General features: G+C 54.5%; 1 protein-coding gene across 1 annotated transcript; it reads left to right on the forward strand.

Moving 5' to 3' along the window:
* The first annotated feature begins 3,407 nt into the window (after positions 1–3,407).
* TRPV6 (transient receptor potential cation channel subfamily V member 6) lies at positions 3,408–19,326 on the forward strand. The gene is given in 15 exon segments (NM_001436069.1): positions 3,408–3,784; positions 12,818–12,915; positions 13,083–13,205; positions 13,570–13,707; positions 13,978–14,076; positions 14,232–14,407; positions 14,881–15,027; positions 15,116–15,328; positions 15,635–15,721; positions 15,825–15,901; positions 16,143–16,308; positions 16,629–16,695; positions 17,025–17,293; positions 18,302–18,408; positions 18,694–19,326. Coding segments are annotated over 15 exon segments (2,286 nt in total). The 5' UTR covers positions 3,408–3,536; the 3' UTR covers positions 18,965–19,326.
* The last annotated feature ends 51 nt before the right edge of the window (positions 19,327–19,377 follow it).

Genomic DNA, 19,377 nt, shown 5'->3' on the forward strand with positions numbered 1-19,377 from the left:
TGGGACCCCTCTGCCAAGAGGTAAGCATCCAGGAGGACCAATACCCATGACGTGTTAAATCTACAGACAATTACAAGGACACCAGGAAACAGACACATGAGCACACAAACAACAATTCTGAACTACTGCTATGATGCGCCGAGTCAGTTGACGTAAAAGGAAACATACATCAAATAAGTTGAACGTGCTCATCAGGGAGGTGGAAGGAGCCGCAGGGCAATCCCCGGCTCTTCTAGAAATCAGATAGCATCAGAGTCAACAATGGCCCCAGGTCTCCCGTGGTGCCAGTGCTCAGGTGCGGATGCGGCTCCAGGTTGAGGAGAGATTGTGAGAAACAAAGGCAAAGGGATGACGCTACAGTTAGCTCCTGGAATGAGGAAAGGGGTCTAGGCTTTAAGGCCACCTGGTAGGGAAGAGTGCACGAGGGCTCTGCCACAGTTCAGATCTCCTGACTGGTGGCGGCTGATGGACTATGTTCATATGGGACCAGAGGGGACTCGTAATTCTTCAGAATCACAGGATGTTTGGTCGAAAGGACCTTAGAAGGTTTTTATGCAGCCTGAGATCCAGCACCAGTTACACATCGCAGCAGAGCACCATCCTGGGCGGTGCTTGTGACGTGTGTGTGTGTGTTCACCTGCTTACCTGCCATTTGATGGTGTGTGGCCTTTATGAGTTGGCACACAAGGGCTTGTGAACCCAGTGACTGGAACAAACTCCAAGCTGAGTGAATGGTGCTTTTGACCCTGCTGCCCCAGGCTGGCACCATCCTTGCTGCCTCTTGGTCCGCCCAGCCACGACAAGACAGCTAAGTGGATGCCACCCCACTCCCAGGAGGATGCTGGGAGGATACTAGACAGGGAGACAGACACAGGGGTGAAGAGAAAGAAGGGAAAAAACACTGCAGGGTTCCAGAGAGAGACCGCTCAAAGTCACGGCCACAGACACCCCCCCCCCACCCATGGCATATATATACACACACACATGCATGTGCACACATACACAGCTCACACACAAGCACACAGACCCCACACTCACCAGTGCAGAGGCTAAGACCAAAGGGAGTGGATGCCATCACCAAGAAGCAGTGAGAGAGGAAAACTGGAGGGAAACAGAGAAAGACATAGAACACAGACCAAGAGGGACAAAACCAGAAGAAAATATATATACACCTTTTTGCCCTAAATTGGTTGTTCTCAGGGAAGAGTGATTCTGCCCAAAAGATGCTTTTGATAGTTGCACCTGAGCAGAGGGGAGGCCACTGGCACCTGGTGAGTGGCCGCTAGGATCCTACCATGCACAGGACAGCCCCCCACACTCAAGAATTCTTTGCTTCAAAATATCAGTCATGCCCAGGTGGAGGAACGGGGCCCCAAAGAGAGAAAGCCTCCAGCAGCTCCTACGCTCCCAACTGAGGCTGGTCTGCAGCCCTCCACACCCACTCTGAGTCTGTTCTCAGTGTCCCACCTGTCCACATGACTCTGCAAAGCTAGCATGGGGGGCGGGAGGTGGGGCAAAGCCGAGGAAGGAAAGCTGGGAATGATAGCTGGGTCCTCCTGCAGCCTCCCTCCCCAGAGGACAAATACCCCAGTGCTTTATCCTCGCCTTCACAGGAACAGAACTGGGGTCTTTGTCTGGAGGCCAGAGAGCAGGACGGAGGAGGTGGGTGGGACAGCCGGCAGGCAAACACTGTCTTAATGGGCACAAAGTTCCTGGGTTCAAGGTTTGGGTTCCAGCACCTTCCCCCCACCCAGCCTGAACCCACTGACCCCTGGGTGGGTGGGGACGGTAGCTAATCAGACTTCACTGTTTACACAGGAGCTACTGCCTGGCCTGGGACGAAAGGCAGAAATTTCCTTTTAGATTTGAGGGTGACCCTCCTCCGCCCCGCCCACAGAGACACGCCACCCCTGTGCCTACACACAGCGCAGGTGCACGTGCGCGCACAGATGCACACGGACGCGCACAGACGCGCGCGCACGCGTGCGCCCACACACTCCTTGCCGCATCTTCCAGCTTTCTGAATCAGAGACAGGTAGGAGAAAACAGACTCTGAAGCCTGGGAGTGACCCACACATACCTGTGACTCTAGGGGCCCAGCCACCCACGCCCCAGGCCGTCGAGTCCCTGGCTCGCTGTGGGCTGGGCAGAAGCCAGGGCCTCAGTCCTTTTCCAGTGGGAAGGGTGGTCCTCGCCCGCTGCCCAGCCTGCTCTCTTCTGTGCTGTGGGACCAGGATGGGCTGTGCTTCCTGTCATCGCTCTTCCGTGTGCAAGTCCCTTCTTTCTGGAATGCTCTTTGCTGGACGGGATGCAGTAGGGTGGTAGGGCAGAAAGACAGGGACCCTGGCCTTGACCTCAGGGGAGTGGGCCTGAATCTGGCCTTTGCTACTAATCAGCTCTGTGACCTTGAGTGATTAACTTCACCACTTGGAGCTCAGTTTTTTTCCCCGTCATTAGTAACACGTATATAATAATGATACCTGCCTCACAGGTTTGATGTGAGTGGACTTGGGGTGACTTAGTTAAGGGTCCAGCAGGCAGGAGCTGGTGAATAAATGCCGTTTTCTCTGGAGCTTGCCACAGAAAATATTTGCAATATTTGCGGCATATTTATACTAAAAGAATTCTTCGCCGTTTATCTGAGACTCAAAGTGAATCAAACACCTTGTATTTTACTTGGCAAAATCCTCTCCGTATACATCGCACTGGGGGACGGTCTCCAGGGTTCCAGAGTAGCAGTCTGCAAACTCTGTCCAGGGGCCCAAATCCTACCCACAGCGCCAGTCTGTGCCCCAACCCAGGAGCTCAAAATGGGTTTTCCATCTCATCTGTTAAGGGGCTAAAAAACAAAGAATGTGTGTCAGGAGTCTATAGGCCTGTGTGCAGCTTGCAGAGCCTAAAATACTTACTTTTGGCCCTTTATAGAAAAAGTTGCTGCCCCACCGTTGGTGAGGGACTAAGAGTTGTCAATATTTATGTACCTCTTCTGGGCCAGGTGAGAGATGAAACTGGGAGAGTCCAGCAAAGCTAGGTGTCCAGGACAGGGTTGGGGGTGGGCAGAGAGGCCCTGTGAGGAATCACGGGGCACCCTGGGCGCTCACTGGACATTCCAACCCAGCACCATACCTGACTCCTCCCACCCTCCCCTCACTGCCTTGAGCCTCTCGGGCTCGACTGGCCTGTCCAGGTCTTTCTGTGAAAGGTCACTGGGTGTCCCAAAGTCCAAGGCGGCCTGTCCAGTCTCTCTGAAGGCCTCCCCTCCCTGGACCGGCTGGGGGCGGGGGGGTGGGGTGACCCTGGTGCAGAGGGAGTTGAGCCGGGCCCCAGACAGCAGGCAGACCTGCTGGCCTGTCTCTTTAAATCTCAGGTAATTTGGGAGGAGGAGGGAGTGTCTGCACGGCCCTGCTACTCCCAGGTGGAGCTCCTGCCTAGGAGCCCGGCGGGAGTCCCAGCTCTGCCAAGTGTAACCCACTTAGAGTCTCTGTGTCTGGCCAGTGCACCTCAGGGAGACTCCTTCGGGGCCCAGGAGGCCTGAGACGGGACCTCTACGGGGAGAGGGAGGGCCAGCCCTAGGGGCTGCCGATGTGGCCCCAAGGCTGAGTCCAGGCTGGGTCTGGCCTGGGCCCCAGCCTCCCAAGGAGCCGGCCCTACACTCCATGGGGTTGCCGCTGCCCAAGGAGAAGGGGCTCATTCTCTGCCTGTGGAGAAAGTTGTGTAGATGGTTCCAGAGACAGGAGTCATGGGCTCAGAGCCAAGATGAGCAGAACCTGCTACAGCAGAAGCGGTAAGCCTCAAGCTGCTTGCTCCGCCAACTCGGCAACCCCAGGCTTGCTGCTCACCCCCTCCGCTCCCCTCCCTCTCCCCCGCTTCCCCTCTTCAGGCTTTGCTTGGCACCTCTGTCTGGGCAAACTGTTCTTTCAGGCCTGGCTCCTTGGGAGCATTTTGTCTCAAGAGTCTTGGCCTGTGGGGCGAGGTCCCCGGGAGGCCAGGGGAAGGGGAGGGGGCGGGTAAGGGCACAGGTGTTCATTATCTTTAAAATCCTATTACTTAGGCAAGTCTCTTGTGAGCCCTGAAGGCTAGGCACCTTGCCGGGCCCTGGAAGGAGCCTGGTATCATGGACCTGCCCCCGGAGGGGCTGGTGGGTCAGGACCATGGCTTCTGTCTCTACTCCCTGGTCCCCAGACCAGTCTCAGGGGCAGAAACACATAGCACATGTAAATAGCTACAGGTGCGAATGAATGAATGACTGGGTCCAGGGGGGAGCTGCAGACACCAGTAGCCACAAAAGAAGGCAAACTGGGATCTTCCTCATCCCTGTGCCTTTATCCCAGCAGCCGCTGACTGAGGAGGCCCCGCTCTGTGTTACTCTGGGTGGGGGCGGGTGGTGTGGTATGGAGACAAAGCTGGAATCCAGTCCTGGAATTCATTACTGGGGGAGAGGGACATGGGCCACGGGTTCAAATACCAGATGTGCTTAGAATCCGCCGTCCCATGCAGGTTGAGGAATTTGGGATCTCAACCCTGAGTCTCAGCTTGAGTCCGAGGTAAATCTCACTTGAGGCTTCCAGCCCCTGGAAACTGCCCTCAACTCCCCTTGCGCTCCCCCCCCGCCCCCATCTCCACGGTAGCTTAGAATTGGGAGCTGGAGAGGAGGGGAGGAGGCTTGAGGCATCTCTCCCCACCGAGGGGCTGGCCGGCTGGAAGGAAGTGTTCCTCTTGAGGCCTTGCCTGAGCCCCTAAGAGGCAGGTTAACCTGTGTTCAGAGGGAAGAGCTAAAGGTTTTATGTCCGAGGGTCGTTCTCCATCTCCAAGTGCAGGGTCCTGCCTGAGCCTGCCTGGGAGAGGGCTGGGGGCTCTTTGGAGCCTCTGTAGCTTTCCTTGTTTTGTTCAAGGATTTGGGGCTGGGGATGGGCTGCTTTTTTTTTTTTTTTTTTTTTTTGAGCTCTAGCTTCCTGGCTCTCCCACCAGCCACCCACCTCTCTCCCCCCAGGCCTGGGAGAGTGGGGGCTGAGCACATGTTTGGCTGATGACATCTCGAGGCAACAGAGTGGTATTGTTGTTGGAGCCTGGTCCACCCTTCCCAGGCTCACTCTCAGGACTCCAGGGCTGGGGGAGCCAGGAAAGGCCTGGGGGCTTGACAGCCATGGCAGAAGCTCCCTGTGTGCCTCTGTGTGGCAGAGACAGAGCCACAGACCTGGGCTGGAGCCCTGAGCGGCTCCCCCTGTGTCTTTTTTGCCCTATTTCGTAGGGGCATCTGGTAAGCCTTTGTCTCACGGGCTTGAGCTGAGAAGGCCTGACGTCAACACTTTTTGAAGGATTCCCTCCCCCTCTTCGTCATATCCTCCGATTCCACAGTTTCTTGGTCCTCTTCTTCCTGGACCTCAGGGGCCTGGATTATTGATTCCCCTCCGGGCGGGTGCTCCCCAGAAGGACCTGAACATGTCCACCAGCCTAAGGGAAGGTCTGTGGGCAGCTAGACACACACGAGCTGATCGTGCGAGTGAAGAGCCAATGTAAGAAAGCAAACACACCTTCTGGATCTGTGGTTCCCAGTATCTTTGGATATATCCGTCTCTATGTGTGCAGAATTGCTTCTGCTTGCTGGTCTCTTCCTTTCCAATGCATTTTCAGTGTTCAACGTTTGTCCTCTTCTCATGCTTGCTGGTTTAGATATCATATTGGTAATGGGTGATTTCCTACTTTTAGATTATCTTTGTTGGAGTTCCTGTCATGGCTCAGTGGTTAATCAATCTGACTAGGAACCATAAGGTTGTGGGTTCGATCCCTGGCCTCGCTCAGTGGGTTAAGGATCTGGCGTTGCTGTGAGCTGTGGTGTAGGTCACAGGCGCGGCTTGGATCCAGTGTGGCTGGGGCTCTGGCATAGACCAGCGGCTACAGCTCTGATTGGACCCCCTCCATAGACCGAGGGTGCAACTCTAGAAAAGACAAAACAAAAACAATAAAACAAGAATAGATTATCTTTGCCTTTACTAGTGAGCTTAGTCATTTGTACTCTTCTTGTTTCGAATTGTGGTTTTTCATTTCCTGTTTAGAGAAGTTCTTTGAGGAGCTGATGTAGAGCTGGAGGTGCTCAGTTCTCTTAGCTTTTGCTTGTCTCCAAAGCCCTTGATCTCTCCGTCCGATCTGAATGAGACCTTTGCTGGGCAGAGTCTTCTCGGTTCTTACCCGCACCTTCTTATTTCATGTTGTCCCCAGACTGGCTGGGGGACAGCTGGAAGGTAGGTAGGGCCTGATACCCCTGTGAATGAGGCAGAGCCGGAATGAACTAGGGGTGAATTCGGAATGTGTACCACGGCTCACAGGGGACTCTGAGTTGGGTTGGGGAGATTCCGGGGTGGGGTGGGGTGGGGTGGGGGGGGCAGGGTCCAACAAGAAGGAAAGGCATTCTGGTCTCTCCTGGAATACGGAGTGCCCAGCATCCCTCTCTCTCCCTGGAAATCTTTTCTGGGGTTCTCGTCACCGCTGTCTCTGCCTAAATCATTGTGACTGGGATCCAAGTGGAACTGGCGCCCTTTTCCCATTTCCTCTGCCTCGTCTCTCTCGGCCTTGAATTGTATCATTCCTAAGATGGGATGTACTCGACCCTGAGCGTACAGCACTCAGCTAGCTTCGCAGAAATGAACGTGACATTCTCTGCTCTCTGGAGGCTCATGGGCACAACGTACCCCTAGGCACTGACTTGGGTTGAAAGTGCTTAGCCAGTGTTCTAGGGAGGCTGTAAACAAGCACCAGGGATCTTTCAGGAGGACAGTGCAGACTCTGATTTTGGGCGGTGTGGGGTGTGCTGGGCAGCTTCCAGGACTGCCGAAACTAGCCCTCCCCCTGAACTCCTTGCTGGCATGGTCACCCTCCCAGCAGCTGGCAAAAGACAGGGAACACTGGGGGTTTTCTTCTGTTTTGATGGATTCCTGTATTCATATACGTGAACTGGCACGTCTGTAAAAAATAGGGAATTCCCATTGTTGGCTCAGTGCATTAAGAATCTGGCTAATATTTGTGAGGATGCAGATTGGATCCCTGACCTTGCTCAGTGGGTTAAAGGATCCAGCATTGCCGTGAGCCGTGGTGTAGGTTGCAGACGCAGCTCGGATCCCACGTTGCCATGGCTGTGGTATAGGCTGGCAGCTACAGCTCTAATTCAACCCCTGGCCTGGAAACTTCCAAATGTCATGGGTGCAGCCCTAAAAAAAATAAACAAAAAAGTAAGCACTGGGGCTCTGCGGCACACTGGGACTCCCTGCTTCCAGAAACACACACACATATACACATACATACATACATACATACATACATACATACATACATACATGTGCACCTGCAGGCCCATGCGTCTTCTACATGCAGGATGTGGTTCTGGAGTTTAGAAAGGCAGCCAGCTCCAAGCCTGGAATTAGCCGCTTTCCTGAGCTGTGGCTTTCTCCTCCCATTGCCCAGAACCAGAGCTGGAGGGAGGTGGCTTCCAGTGGCCTATGGGCGCCTCCTCCTAACTCCTGGCTGCTCTTTCCTCCATCTGTGGTCACTGATCTAGCTGCCCCCTGCCAACCCCACCCAAACCCCAGAAAACTTGGGAAGAGCCATAAAACTAGAAGAACCACATAATCTGAGTGCTGAGAGCCTGAGGCTAGGTTCTTAGCTAACCAATCATTCTGCCTTTAACTCTGTGAACTGCTGGCAATGATTTGGCAAGGCTGCCTTGGTGTCCTTTGCAGAAAATGAGCGAACCACTCAGCCTATGGCACAGGGTTGTAAAGAGCAAACGCAACAGGACATGAGATGCTGCTTTGGAAGCTGAAAAGCACATATAACACATGGGGCTCTTGCGATGAAAAAGGATATGACCACAGTCAAAAGGCAGCTTCCAGTGGCAGCGGGAGGTCCAGGGGCTCTGAGCTTTCTCCTCTCAGAACTGGATCTACCTGGGACCAGACTCGGAGCTTTCAGAACAGGTGAGCCCTCCCCTCCCCCCAGTTGGCACGCTCCTCTGAGAGGGGCTTGTGGGGAAACCAGTGGGACCCAAGCATGTTGATACAGTACCCTTTGCCGCCTCTAATCACTCTTCAGAGCCTGATTAACACAGAGAATAGGGACCGAGAAAGGGCCAATGGGGTCCCAGCGCTGCCTCCCTCTTGTTTGAGCAAATCACCTCGGGACTCCAGGCTTCTTTCTCCATCTGTTACATGAACAGATTCGATGAGCTTTCTAGGGGCTTCCTAGCGCCACAGTTCAGATTTGAATTCTCCTCCTTACACTCTTGAGCCTGCCTTGTTTCCCAGCAACCACATGCAAAATTCCACTCGTGCACACAGCACACCCGTGAGGAGGTACACACATGTGAGGGCAACGACGCAAACACATCCACAAGAATGGAGGCCGAGAGGATGGGTGGAGGGGACAGGGAGAGAAGGACTGTGACAGATCCTCACTTGGGGCCCAGAGGTCACCCGCGGGGAAGGTCAACAGCTTGTTTATGCTATAAAAATGGGAGTCGGTTTTATGCCAGAAATTGTACAGAAGGGTTTCCGCCAGTGCAGGATTGAAACAGACTGTTTCATTTTATAATTGTCCAGCAAAATAAGACATTCTAGATCCTGGAAACACCTTATTATATGCAATTTCAGACCTGCTCTATAATTTCCTTTATTAAGTCTTTCATTAAGTACTTAATCAGTGTGCCCTTCAACACCTTCACCTTTTTGTTTTAGTTTTTAATGATTCGTTAGAAAACCCTCAGAGGGAATTTCTCATTCTTTTTAGTGTGAAAAATCCTTCCTTAAAGGATAGATTATGCATAATTATACCTCCAAGTCAGGGTTTTTCTCCCTTGGCGTTTTTGACACGTTGCGCAGATAATTCTCTGTTGCGGAAGGCTGCCTTGGGTAAGAAGCTTAGCAGCATCCCTGCCTTCCACCCACTAGATGCGAGTAGCACTCCGTCCCCCTATGTGATAACCACCAAAAAATGTGTCCAGACATTGTCAAATTCCCTGGGAGGCAGCAGGGGGTAGTCACCCCTGGTTAAGCCCCACTGCTCTAAACCAGTGTTTGTAAACAAGAGATTCTGGTGGTAATGTTAAGGATTCTGCTACATAAAGTGAAACTCTTTCCTGGAAGGGAGTGGGTATGATTTAACCACTAAAATCACAAGATACTTTGTCTCTATCTTCTTCTAGCCCTAGGGATGTGTCTGGCAGACAGCTGGTGAAGATGTGTAGATCTTTCTTCCAGATCTCAATTTCTGTGCTGGCTTGCTTTGCAAGAATCTTTGGATGGGGGGGCTCAGGACCCCGGGGAAGTCAGATGTTTTGGTGGGGGGGCGGGGGTCTGCCTTACTGCCAAGAATGCCGGCAAAGGCTCTCTCAGCTGCCCCCTTGTGACGCTCTGGTGCTATTGCAAGTCATGGCTCTGCCTGGTTCCCTGGGAAGGATTTTTGCTGGATTCTGGAGTTGGCCACCCAGAGGAGGCCAGGTCTCTACAAACCTCATTGGCTTGAGTCATAAGCTGGTTCCTTACCCAGAGTGTGGTCTGATTGGGGTTTTCAAAAAAAATCCAAGACGCTGAGTTAAATTTGAATTTCAGATACACAACAAATAAGTTGTCAGTATAAGTATTGCATTGAACATACTTACATTTTTTAAAAAAAGGTTAGGAGTTCCCAGGTGGTGCAGAGGGTTAAGAATCTGGTAACCTGGTGTTGTCACTGCAGCAGCTCTGGTCATTGGTGTGGTGCGGGTTTGATCCCTGGCCCTGGAACTTTTACATGCCATGGGTGCGGCCAAAAAAAAAAATATGTTGTATATCTAAGCTTCAACTCTACTTGGTTTTGGCTGGTAAATCTGGCAAGCCTAGTCCAAACAGTAGCTCCCTGCCCTTCCCAGGCCGCTAGGGCCATCAGCAGAGGCCAGAAACAGAACATGTAGGGAATGGAGGTTTAGGAGGACATTTATGGGCATCAGAGATGTGTTGGGACCAAGAGGGATCTCTTTGGGCTTGCCACTGACTAGTCTCCCCTCTCAGGTCTTAGGAAGCAGGGAGCAGGGCTGTGCACTTGGGTCAGAAGCCACCTCGGACCCATTTCCAGCTTTGCCATTGACCTCTAGTTGAAATGGGCACAGAACTAGAAGCTAATTAGAGGAGGGCAGAGAAAGTTTAAAAAGATGATAAAGGGAGTTCCTATTGTGGCGCAGCAGAAACAAATCCAACTAGGAACCATGAGGCTTTGGGTTCGATCCCCGGCCTTGCTCAGTGGGTTGAGGATCCGGTGTTGCCGAGAGATGTGGTGTAGGTTGCAGATGCGGCTTAGATCTGGTGTGGTTGTGGCTGTGGTGTAGGCCAGAAGCAACAGCCTCGATTTGACCCCTAGCCTGGGAACCTCCATATGCCGCAGGTGCCACCCTAAAAATACAAAAAAAAAAAAAAAAAAAAAAAAAAAGATGATAGAGTGACTGCTCTCTGCCCTCAAGGACTCCTAGTGTGAAGGAAGAGACAGATACTATCAGAGCACCCAGTAAAAATGTTAAAATAAGGCCAGAGGAGAGGGTAGAAAACTTCCTGGCATGTGTGCTGGGGCAATGTGCTTGCTCTAGAATGTCTCTAAAGGAGGGGTTTGGGCAAATTGTTGGAAAAGATAGTGGTGATGATGGGGTGGGGATGGCGATGGGGGCAGGGGTGGCGGTGATGATGCGGGTAGTGGGGGGGAGGCCTAGCGAGCTTGTTTTGCAGCTGTGTGCGCATACCAAGCATACTCTTTTCTACTTAGATTATGTGTTTGTCTAAGGTTGGCTCGGGGTGGCTGACGGAGATAAAAAGGAGGGGCCGTAAAGCCAAACCGCCGCCTGGCATGGCTACAGTTCATTCGTGCTACAGATAGCGGTCATGAGCGTCTGCCCCATGCCGGGCCTATTCCTGGGCATCGGGAGCATAGATAGGCTAGGGTGGGGTGGCGGAGTGGTTTCCGGGTGGAAGGAGAGTCACAGCACAGGTTAGGGGGAGAATGGTGTGTCCTGGGGCGCTGAGGCCCAAATGCTGAGCGTGGGAGGAAGGGACGGTGGAGGAGTAGTTGCGCAGAGGCTGGGGAGGACTTTGGCGCTTCTTCTCCTTGGGCGTTTGACGACCCACCAGACTTTGTGAATTGTGATTGCACTTGCCATTCAGAGAGAATACCTTGACAGCATCCAGGAGCATGGAGGGGGGGACATCAGGGGTAGGGAAACTAGTTGGAATATTTTGCTCATCCTGGAGGACAAAGACTGAGGAGGGTCCGCAGGAATGAGGAGGTGGGGACTGAATGGAGGGAGAGGTTGAATCCATGGGGCCCGTGGCTGCCTACCTGGCCTGATGCAGGGAGCTGGGGCCAGCGTTCAGGGAGGTGGATGCATCGCACTCATTCCTCTTCTGATCACCCCCCCCCCAGCTCCTGGAGTCCGAGTTCCTGCTACAATGGCTTATCCCTGTGTGAGCTACTGTTCACGTCACTGGCCATCTCTGGATCCTCAGTGTTAACTTCATTCACTCCTGTCCAAGGACCAAGGGGCTCTGGGCCAGGAGAGCAAATTAAAAAAAAAAAAAAAAAAAACTGTAGGGACCCCTTGGGTCTTAGTTGGGGTCAGTTTTGATATTATAAAAGATGTGTAGTCCATCATAGGTACCAAACTTGAAAGTCAGAGAAGATGATTCTTGGACTAAAATAAATGCGAAGTAGGTAGGAAGGAGGAAGAGACTGTAATATGATGTAGGGCCAAGAAAAAGAAAAAAACAATCCATGGTTGCTTTTTTTTTTCCCTTTCTTTTTTTAGGGCCACATCTGCAGCATGTGGAAATTCCCAGGCTAGGGGGCAAATCTGAGCTACAGCTGCTGACCTACACCACAGCCACAGCAACACCAGATCCTTTACCCACTGAGCAAGGCCAGGGATCGAACCTGCATCGTCAAGGATACTAGTCAGGTTCATTTCTGCTGCACCACAATGGGATCTCCCCATGGTTGCTTTTTGATGGAGCCCCAAAAACACGGTTGGAGGGAGGGAGGTGCCAAGACCAAAGGGAATTGCTGAGGTCAAGAAGGGGCGCATCACACAGCAGGAACAGATCTGCCAGCCTCTGCATGTCCGCCTCCTCCACAAATATGAAGGAGGAATTGCTTGTACCCTTAGTCTATGAAAACAGGCTTATCTTGGAAGGTAATCTCAAGACTTCGAGTGAAGCTAAAGCAGAGTTGCTCCAGAGGACAAAGGTCAGTAAGTGAATGAGTGCTTAACTAAAACTCATCCCTCTAGGAGTTCCCATCGTGGTGCAGTGGAAACGAATCCGACTAGGAACCATGAGGTTGCGGGTTCCGTCCCTGGCCTCACTCAGTGGGTTAAGGATCCGGTGTTGTCGTTGAGCTGTGGTGTAGGTCGCAGACACGGCTTGGATCTGGTGTTGCTGTGGCTCTGGTGTAGGCCTGGGAACCTCCATATGCTGCAGGTGTGGCCCTAGAAAAATCCAAAAAGACAAAAAATAATAATAATAAAACTTCTCCCTCTATACCTGGTGTGCACAGATCAGACACACACACAGACATACACACTGGTCCTAGCACCCAGGGGAAAGGAAAGTGGCCCCTGGCATTCTCCCACACAAGCTCAAAGGGGACAGAGTTGGTTTAGGTCAGCTACCTGGTGAGAAAAAAGAGACCAGGCAGACCTTGGTACCACGCCCTCGGCCCCACCTCTCCGGATGAGGGACCCTGGGGTTCCTGGCCCTTGTAGCAAGCTGGCTCCCCGTGCGCCTCAACTGTGCACACTCCCACTCCCTCATAGGATCTGGGAGTCGCCGCTCCTCCTCGCTGCCAAAGAGAATGACGTCCAGGCTCTTACCAAGCTGCTCAAGTCTGAGGCCTGCGATGTCCACCAGAAAGGTAGGGAGCAGAACCCTCCGGACCCACCCTGTGCACATGGCTCCCACCCCTACCCCCACTGTGTAGCCTGGGACTGTGTGCTGGGTGGGGGGGGGGGGGCAAATCTTTGTGGTCCCCATTCCCCTGCTCCGGAGAAGCCATGTGACGCTCCTTTGTGTCAATGCCAGGAGCCCTGGGGGAGACAGCGCTGCACATCGCTGCCCTCTATGACAACCTGGAGGCCGCCCTGGTGCTGATGGAGGCTGCCCCGGAGCTGGTCAAGGAGCCCGTCACATGTGAGCTGTGTGAAGGTGAGGGGCCAAGGGGCCTGGGATGCAGGGAAAGCTGACTGAGCGTTTGGTCTTTGTGCCGGAGGACTTGGGGAACCCGAGAGAGGATCTGAGCCCCCAACTCTTTATTCCCCTCTTTATCTCCCTTCTTCTTTGGCATCCTCAGTGCAGCTAAGAGCATCAAGCCCTAACTGGAGAGGCATAGAGTGGGAAGAGGCAGGCAGCAGTGGGATTCCTGGGGACCCCTGCCAGGCCCAGTCCCCCACCCCACCCCACCCTCCCCCCTCAAAGCTGCCCTGGTGACGAGAACCATATAGTGCTATGGGAAGGTCCCCCTGCAGGACCCTGGGGACAGACCCAAAGATGAAAGAGCTCTCATGTCCAGGTCAGACAGCACTGCACATAGCCATCATGAACCAGAACATGAACTTGGTGAAAGCCCTGCTCACCCACGGGGCCAGCGTCTCTGCAAGAGTTACAGGCCTCAAGTTCCGCCTCAGTCCCCAGAACCTCATCTACTTTGGTGAGAGTCAGGCCCAGGGCTTGAAGGGCGGGCACGTGGGCAGGAGCAGAGTGGGGTGGGGGGGCTCTAAGGAGGGCTCCAGGCTTGGGGAAGCTGGCAGAGGGAAGCCCTCAGAGGGCTGAGGGCCAGAGCCAACTGCCCACCCCACGACCCTCTGGCACCAGCCCTGCCTCTGCTGACAAGAGTTTCCGGCCCAGAGTTGAGAAAGGGGGAGCAAGAGGCTGCCCACCCCAGCTGCACCCTCATGCCTGGTGTCCTCTGCATCCCCAGGGGAGCATCCTTTGTCTTTTGCTGCCTGCATGGGCAGTGAGGAGATGGTGAGGCTACTCATTGATCATGGAGCTGACATCCGGGCCCAGGACTCCCTGGGTAAGAGCTGGGCTGGAGGGGGAGCGGGGATGCGGGGGTGTGAGCAGAGGGACTAGAGCAGCCCTTGCCCCCCCCCCCACCCTGGGGCAGAGTCCATGGGGAGCCTCAGGGACTCTGGTCCCAATGGCTACGTGACACCACATGTCCTCCCCCAGGAAACACAGTGTTGCACATCCTCGTCCTCCAGCCCAACAAAACCTTTGCCTGCCAGATGTACAACCTGCTGCTGTCCTATGACGGTCGTGGGGACCACCTACAGTCCCTGGAGCTCGTGCCCAATCACGAGGGTCTCACCCCGTTCAAGCTGGCCGGAGTGGAGGGCAACACCGTGGTGAGGGATGCTCCCCGAATCCCACAGTGTCCTTCTCCTGACCTTCATCTTATCCTCTGGCCTTGCAAGGGAACAGGTTCGACCAGCATCTCTGATGCTGAGGTCCTGCTTTCAGCTTCGATTGCAACTTCTTTCTCAGCCTCTCTCTGGTCCCCTTTCTTGCCCACTTTCTGAGTGGTTGGGGGCCACCAGGTCTAGATCCCACCCCAGGGTGGCTTGTAAGACCTACATCCTCTGGGCCTTTCAGCCCCCAGAGCAGCAGCCCTGCATCCCCTCACCTCCTCCTTCCACCCAAGCTCTGGAGGGAGTTACTGGGCAAGAGGACGAGCTAGGTGTGGAGAGGGGTTCTTCTGGCCCAAAGGCTGTGGTCTTGGAGTGAAAGGCACCCACTCTTTCTGGGGTGCTCTCCTGAGCAAGGTCCCCATGCACACCCTGTGACAGTCCCCTTTGTGCTTCCCCTGCTCCCACCTCAGATGTTCCAGCACCTGATGCAGAAGCGGAAGCACATCCAGTGGGTCCTCGGGCCCCTGACCTCCACTCTCTACGACCTGACGGAGATCGACTCCTCGGGGGATGAGCAGTCCCTGCTGGAACTTCTTGTCACCTCCAAGAAGCGGGAGGTACAGGAGTGTGGCCTTCGGGGTAGGGGGTCACCAGGGAGGGAAGTCAGGTCTCTGAGCTGCTCGCCTGCTGCTCCTTCTGCGGCAGGCTCGCCAGATCCTGGACCAGACGCCAGTGAAGGAGCTGGTGAGCCTCAAGTGGAGGAGATACGGGCGGCGGTACTTCTGGGGGCTGGCTGCTGGGTACCTGCTGTACATCATCTGCTTCACCGTGTGCTGTGTCTACCGCCCCCTCAAGCCCTGGACCAACAACCAAACTGACCCCCGAGACAACACCCTCCTGCAGCAGAAGCTACTTCAGGTGACACCCCAGGAGTGGCAGAGCTCTGGCCAGGAGCCAGCACCCTGCCCGTGGCAGACACGTCTCACCTTCCTGTCTTACCACCCCCCCACCCCCGCATTTCTCCCCTCAACCCGGCCTTCAATACACAGGCGCACACTTGAAATACATGCACAGGGAAACACACATGGGTCCTAAGAGCAGCGTGTGGCATGGCCAAACCAAACAGATTGAAAAAGAATGTGACTGGTGGGGAACCCTTGAACAGGGACACGGATTTGTACCCAGGGGGAGCCCTGAGCCCTCTGACCATGGTTCTCCCCTCAGGAGGCCTACGTGACACCCAGGGACCACCTCCGGCTGGTGGGGGAGCTGGTGTCCATCTTTGGAGCCGTGATCATTCTGCTCATAGAGGTGTGGTGTGGTCATGATTGGGTGGGATGCTGTTGTCGGCCCTAGGGTTCCAGCCCGAGCTTCGGTCCCCATGGGCCTTTGTGTCTCCCTGGCTTCCCTCCAGATTCCAGACATCTTCCGCGTGGGGGTCATTCGCTTCTTTGGACAGACCATCCTTGGCGGGCCATTCCATGTCCTCTTGTGAGTGTTCCCCCTGTCACCCCATCCCTTTCCTCACCACGGCTCTGGTTTCACCATTTCACTCCCCTGGGCTCCCTGACCTCCGGAGAAGCCCGACTCCAGAGACCCCTCTCTGATGGGTGTGTGACCCTGTGTGGGGGATCGCAGATGCAAAATATGGGGGCATGGGTACCATCTCCATCACCCCCTTGCTTTTAGATCCCCAGGATCATCCCGATCTCCCTCTCTGCTCCCTCCCCAGCATCACCTATGCCTGCATGGTGCTGGTGACCATGGTGATGCGGCTTTCCAACACCGACGGCGAGGTGGTACCCATGTCCTTCGCCCTGGTGCTGGGCTGGTGCAATGTCATGTACTTCGCCCGAGGATTCCACATGCTGGGTCCCTTCACCGTCATGATCCAGAAGGTCAGTGCCTCCTCCCAAGCTTCCCAGAGAAAGATCCTAGAGCAGGGGCTGCAAACATGTCTGTAAAGGGTCACGTGACAGAGGGCTCAGGCTTGGAGAGCCACCTACGCTCTCTTGGATTTTCCTTTTTTTCAATCCTTTAAAAAAAAAGTCAAGTTCTCCTTCAAGGGCCCTACCAAAACCAACCACACAGACTTGGCCTGCTGTAGTCTTCCAGCCCTCTCCTGGAGGGCGGAGCTGTACACTTCGCCAAGGCTGGAAGGGGTAGCTGCTCAAGGGACTGGTGTGGAGCTGTCCCCTCCTCCGTCTCCTCCCTCTAGATGATTTTTGGCGATCTGATGCGATTCTGCTGGCTGATGGCTGTGGTCATCCTGGGCTTTGCCTCAGGTAAATCGATTAAGACGGGGGCCCCGGGCTGGAGAGGCTGGAGCAAACCAGCCCAAAAGGCCTCTGGGTAAACCTGGGGGAGGTGGAAAGGGATGCAGAGGCCACCGTGTGTGAGGATGAGATGTCCCTCGAAAGGGCTGGGGAGAGGCAGCCCTTGGGCTCAGGCCGGTGGGCCATATGGAAAGCGTGGGACTATAAGAACCCAAAGTAGGGAGCCACGGAGGGCTGGGATGGTGCTCCTGGAGAGGCAGGAAACAGGACTGAAAGGGGCAGCAAAGAGCTGGCTATGGTTTAATCACATATACCTCTCACCCCCTTGGGTGGAGCAGCTTTCTTTATCATCTTCCAGACAGAGGACCCTAACAAGCTGGGCCATTTCTACAGTTACCCCATGGCGCTCTTCAGCACCTTTGAGCTGTTTCTCACCATCATCGATGGCCCCGCCAACTACGACGTGGACCTGCCCTTCATGTACAGCGTCACCTATGCCGCCTTCGCCATCATTGCCGCTCTGCTCATGCTCAACCTCCTTATCGCCATGATGGGTGACACGCACTGGCGGGTGGCCCACGAGCGGGATGAGCTCTGGCGGGCCCAGGTGAGCCCCCTGGTGGCTGGGAGGGTTAGCGCAAGTCGTTCCCTTCCTGCCAGGGGCCCGGCCCCCTCAGGATATTGTCATCTCACCGTCCACCCGTTTGGACATGATGACACTGTACACAAAGCAATGCCAAAGTGTGCAGAAGGACGGGCTTAGCACTACAACTGAGCGATAAAAGAATTCCTCAGTTTTCTCAAAAATTCAAATCTGTCTTTCCTAGCATAATCAACAGGAAGCTTAGCAGTGGCTAGACCATCATTCAGTAGATTTTGTTACTGAATAAAAACTGGAGTATCACATCTTTTTCAGTTTGCAAAATCTGACCCAGAAAAACTGGACATGTTAAAAATACTGCTAGAAAAAAACTCCCAATAGTAGCAGAGGCGAGCTTCAGTCGGATCATTGTGATGGGGCCAAAAGAAGGCATTGATGGGATCAAATTATCATTTAAAAATATACTTAGAAAATAATTTACCTCAACAAAAATAACGTTAGCAAAATAGAAGTGGACATCCCTCAAACTGGATGGTCCTTAACTGTGGCCTGTAGAAAATGGATCTTAAACCCCCCGTAAGGTGGCTTAAAACAGGGTTTGCTCATGGAAGTTTTTTTTTTTTTTTCCCATGCAAATATACTGATGGGAGATTTCTCAAAGGATATTTGCATTTCTAAATGGCCTTTACATCTATAGGGTCAAGATCTTCTGTAGCCCCACAGACCCCTCTTCTCTTTGCCCTATTACTTCCTCTCCTTGGAGCAAGGTCTCGCAACCTCTTGCAGGACCGGACTGGACTGGATGTCAGGTCACGGGGTGAAGCGCTTTGGGGGCTTAAGGCCCATTAACTCTCCCGCAGAAGAGGGCTGACCCCCACCATTCCCAGCTCAGGCATGTCGTCACCTCTAGGAAACCATGAGTGTCCTAGCTGTTGCTAAACTGTTGTCACTCTGCCTGCTGTCCTCTTCTGGTCTGCACCCAGCCTCTGATGTCCCTTCTCTCCCCACATGCAGGTCGTGGCCACCACAGTGATGCTGGAACGGAAGCTGCCTCGCTGCCTGTGGCCTCGCTCCGGGATCTGCGGGTACAAGTTTGGGCTGGGGGACCGCTGGTTCCTGCGGTGAGTGACAGCAAAGCGGGCTGGCATCCCTCTGCTCAGCTTCCTGCCCCTTCAGGGTCCCACACAGGCCTGTGGGCTCCCTGGGGAGGGGTCTGCTAAGTGCCTGGGCCCCGAAGGCATCCGCAGGGCCTCTGCACCCCAGGGAGCTGCTTCCTGAGGTCTGGCACCCCTTGTGCCCACTCGGGCTGCAGACAAGGACCAAGGCCAATAGCAGGGGAGATGGGGCGGGGGCCCAGAGACAGGGCTGGTCTGAGGTCAGCCTCTTCAAGTCCTCTGTCCCCACAGGGTGGAAGACAGACAGGATATCAACCGGCAGCGTGTCCAGCGCTATGCCCAGGCCTTCTACAACTCGGACTCTGACGAGGACATGGAGAAACCACGTCTGGGCGGCCCCTTCAAACCCCCCCAGTCCCTTCATCTCCCCTCAGTGTCTCGAAGTACCTCCCGCAGCAGCACCAACTGGGAGAGGCTTCGGCAAGGGACCATGAAGTCAGAGCTGATGGGAGTGGTCAACAGGGCCCTGGAGGACGGGGACAGCTGGGAGTACCAGATCTGAGTGCCTCCTGTCACTGTGGAGCCCAGCGGCATCCAAAAACCAAAACGCCCCAGACCTCCCACCTGCCAGGTCAAGGGAGCAGAGGAGAACAAATGGAAGCCCAGGAGTGGGGCTCACATCTCACCCCAAAGCCAGGGCCTCACCAGGAGGACCCCGCCTCACCCACGCTGGCCCTTAGCGAATGCGGCTGCACTGAGCAAAGCACTTTAGGAGAGGCTTGCTGCCCAGGCACCAGCCGCTACCCCGGTGTCACAGCTGCAGCCAGCTGAGGCGGCTGTGGAAAGGGTGTAAATGAGGGAATGGGTGCCCCCTGGGGGTGAAGCCACCTCCTACCTTCCAATAAAGTCATTGCCTGCTCCGTCCCCTTGTCCATCCGCCTCTGCAGAGGTCTTCCCGGCCCCGCCCCTCTGTGC

This window comes from Sus scrofa, chromosome 18 (genome assembly GCF_054392235.1).
Source record: "Sus scrofa isolate SSC_HxYL_T2T_F1_AM1 chromosome 18, Sscrofa_HxYL_maternal_Yorkshire_Landrace_v2.0, whole genome shotgun sequence".
NCBI classification, from domain to species: Eukaryota; Metazoa; Chordata; class Mammalia; order Artiodactyla; family Suidae; genus Sus; species Sus scrofa.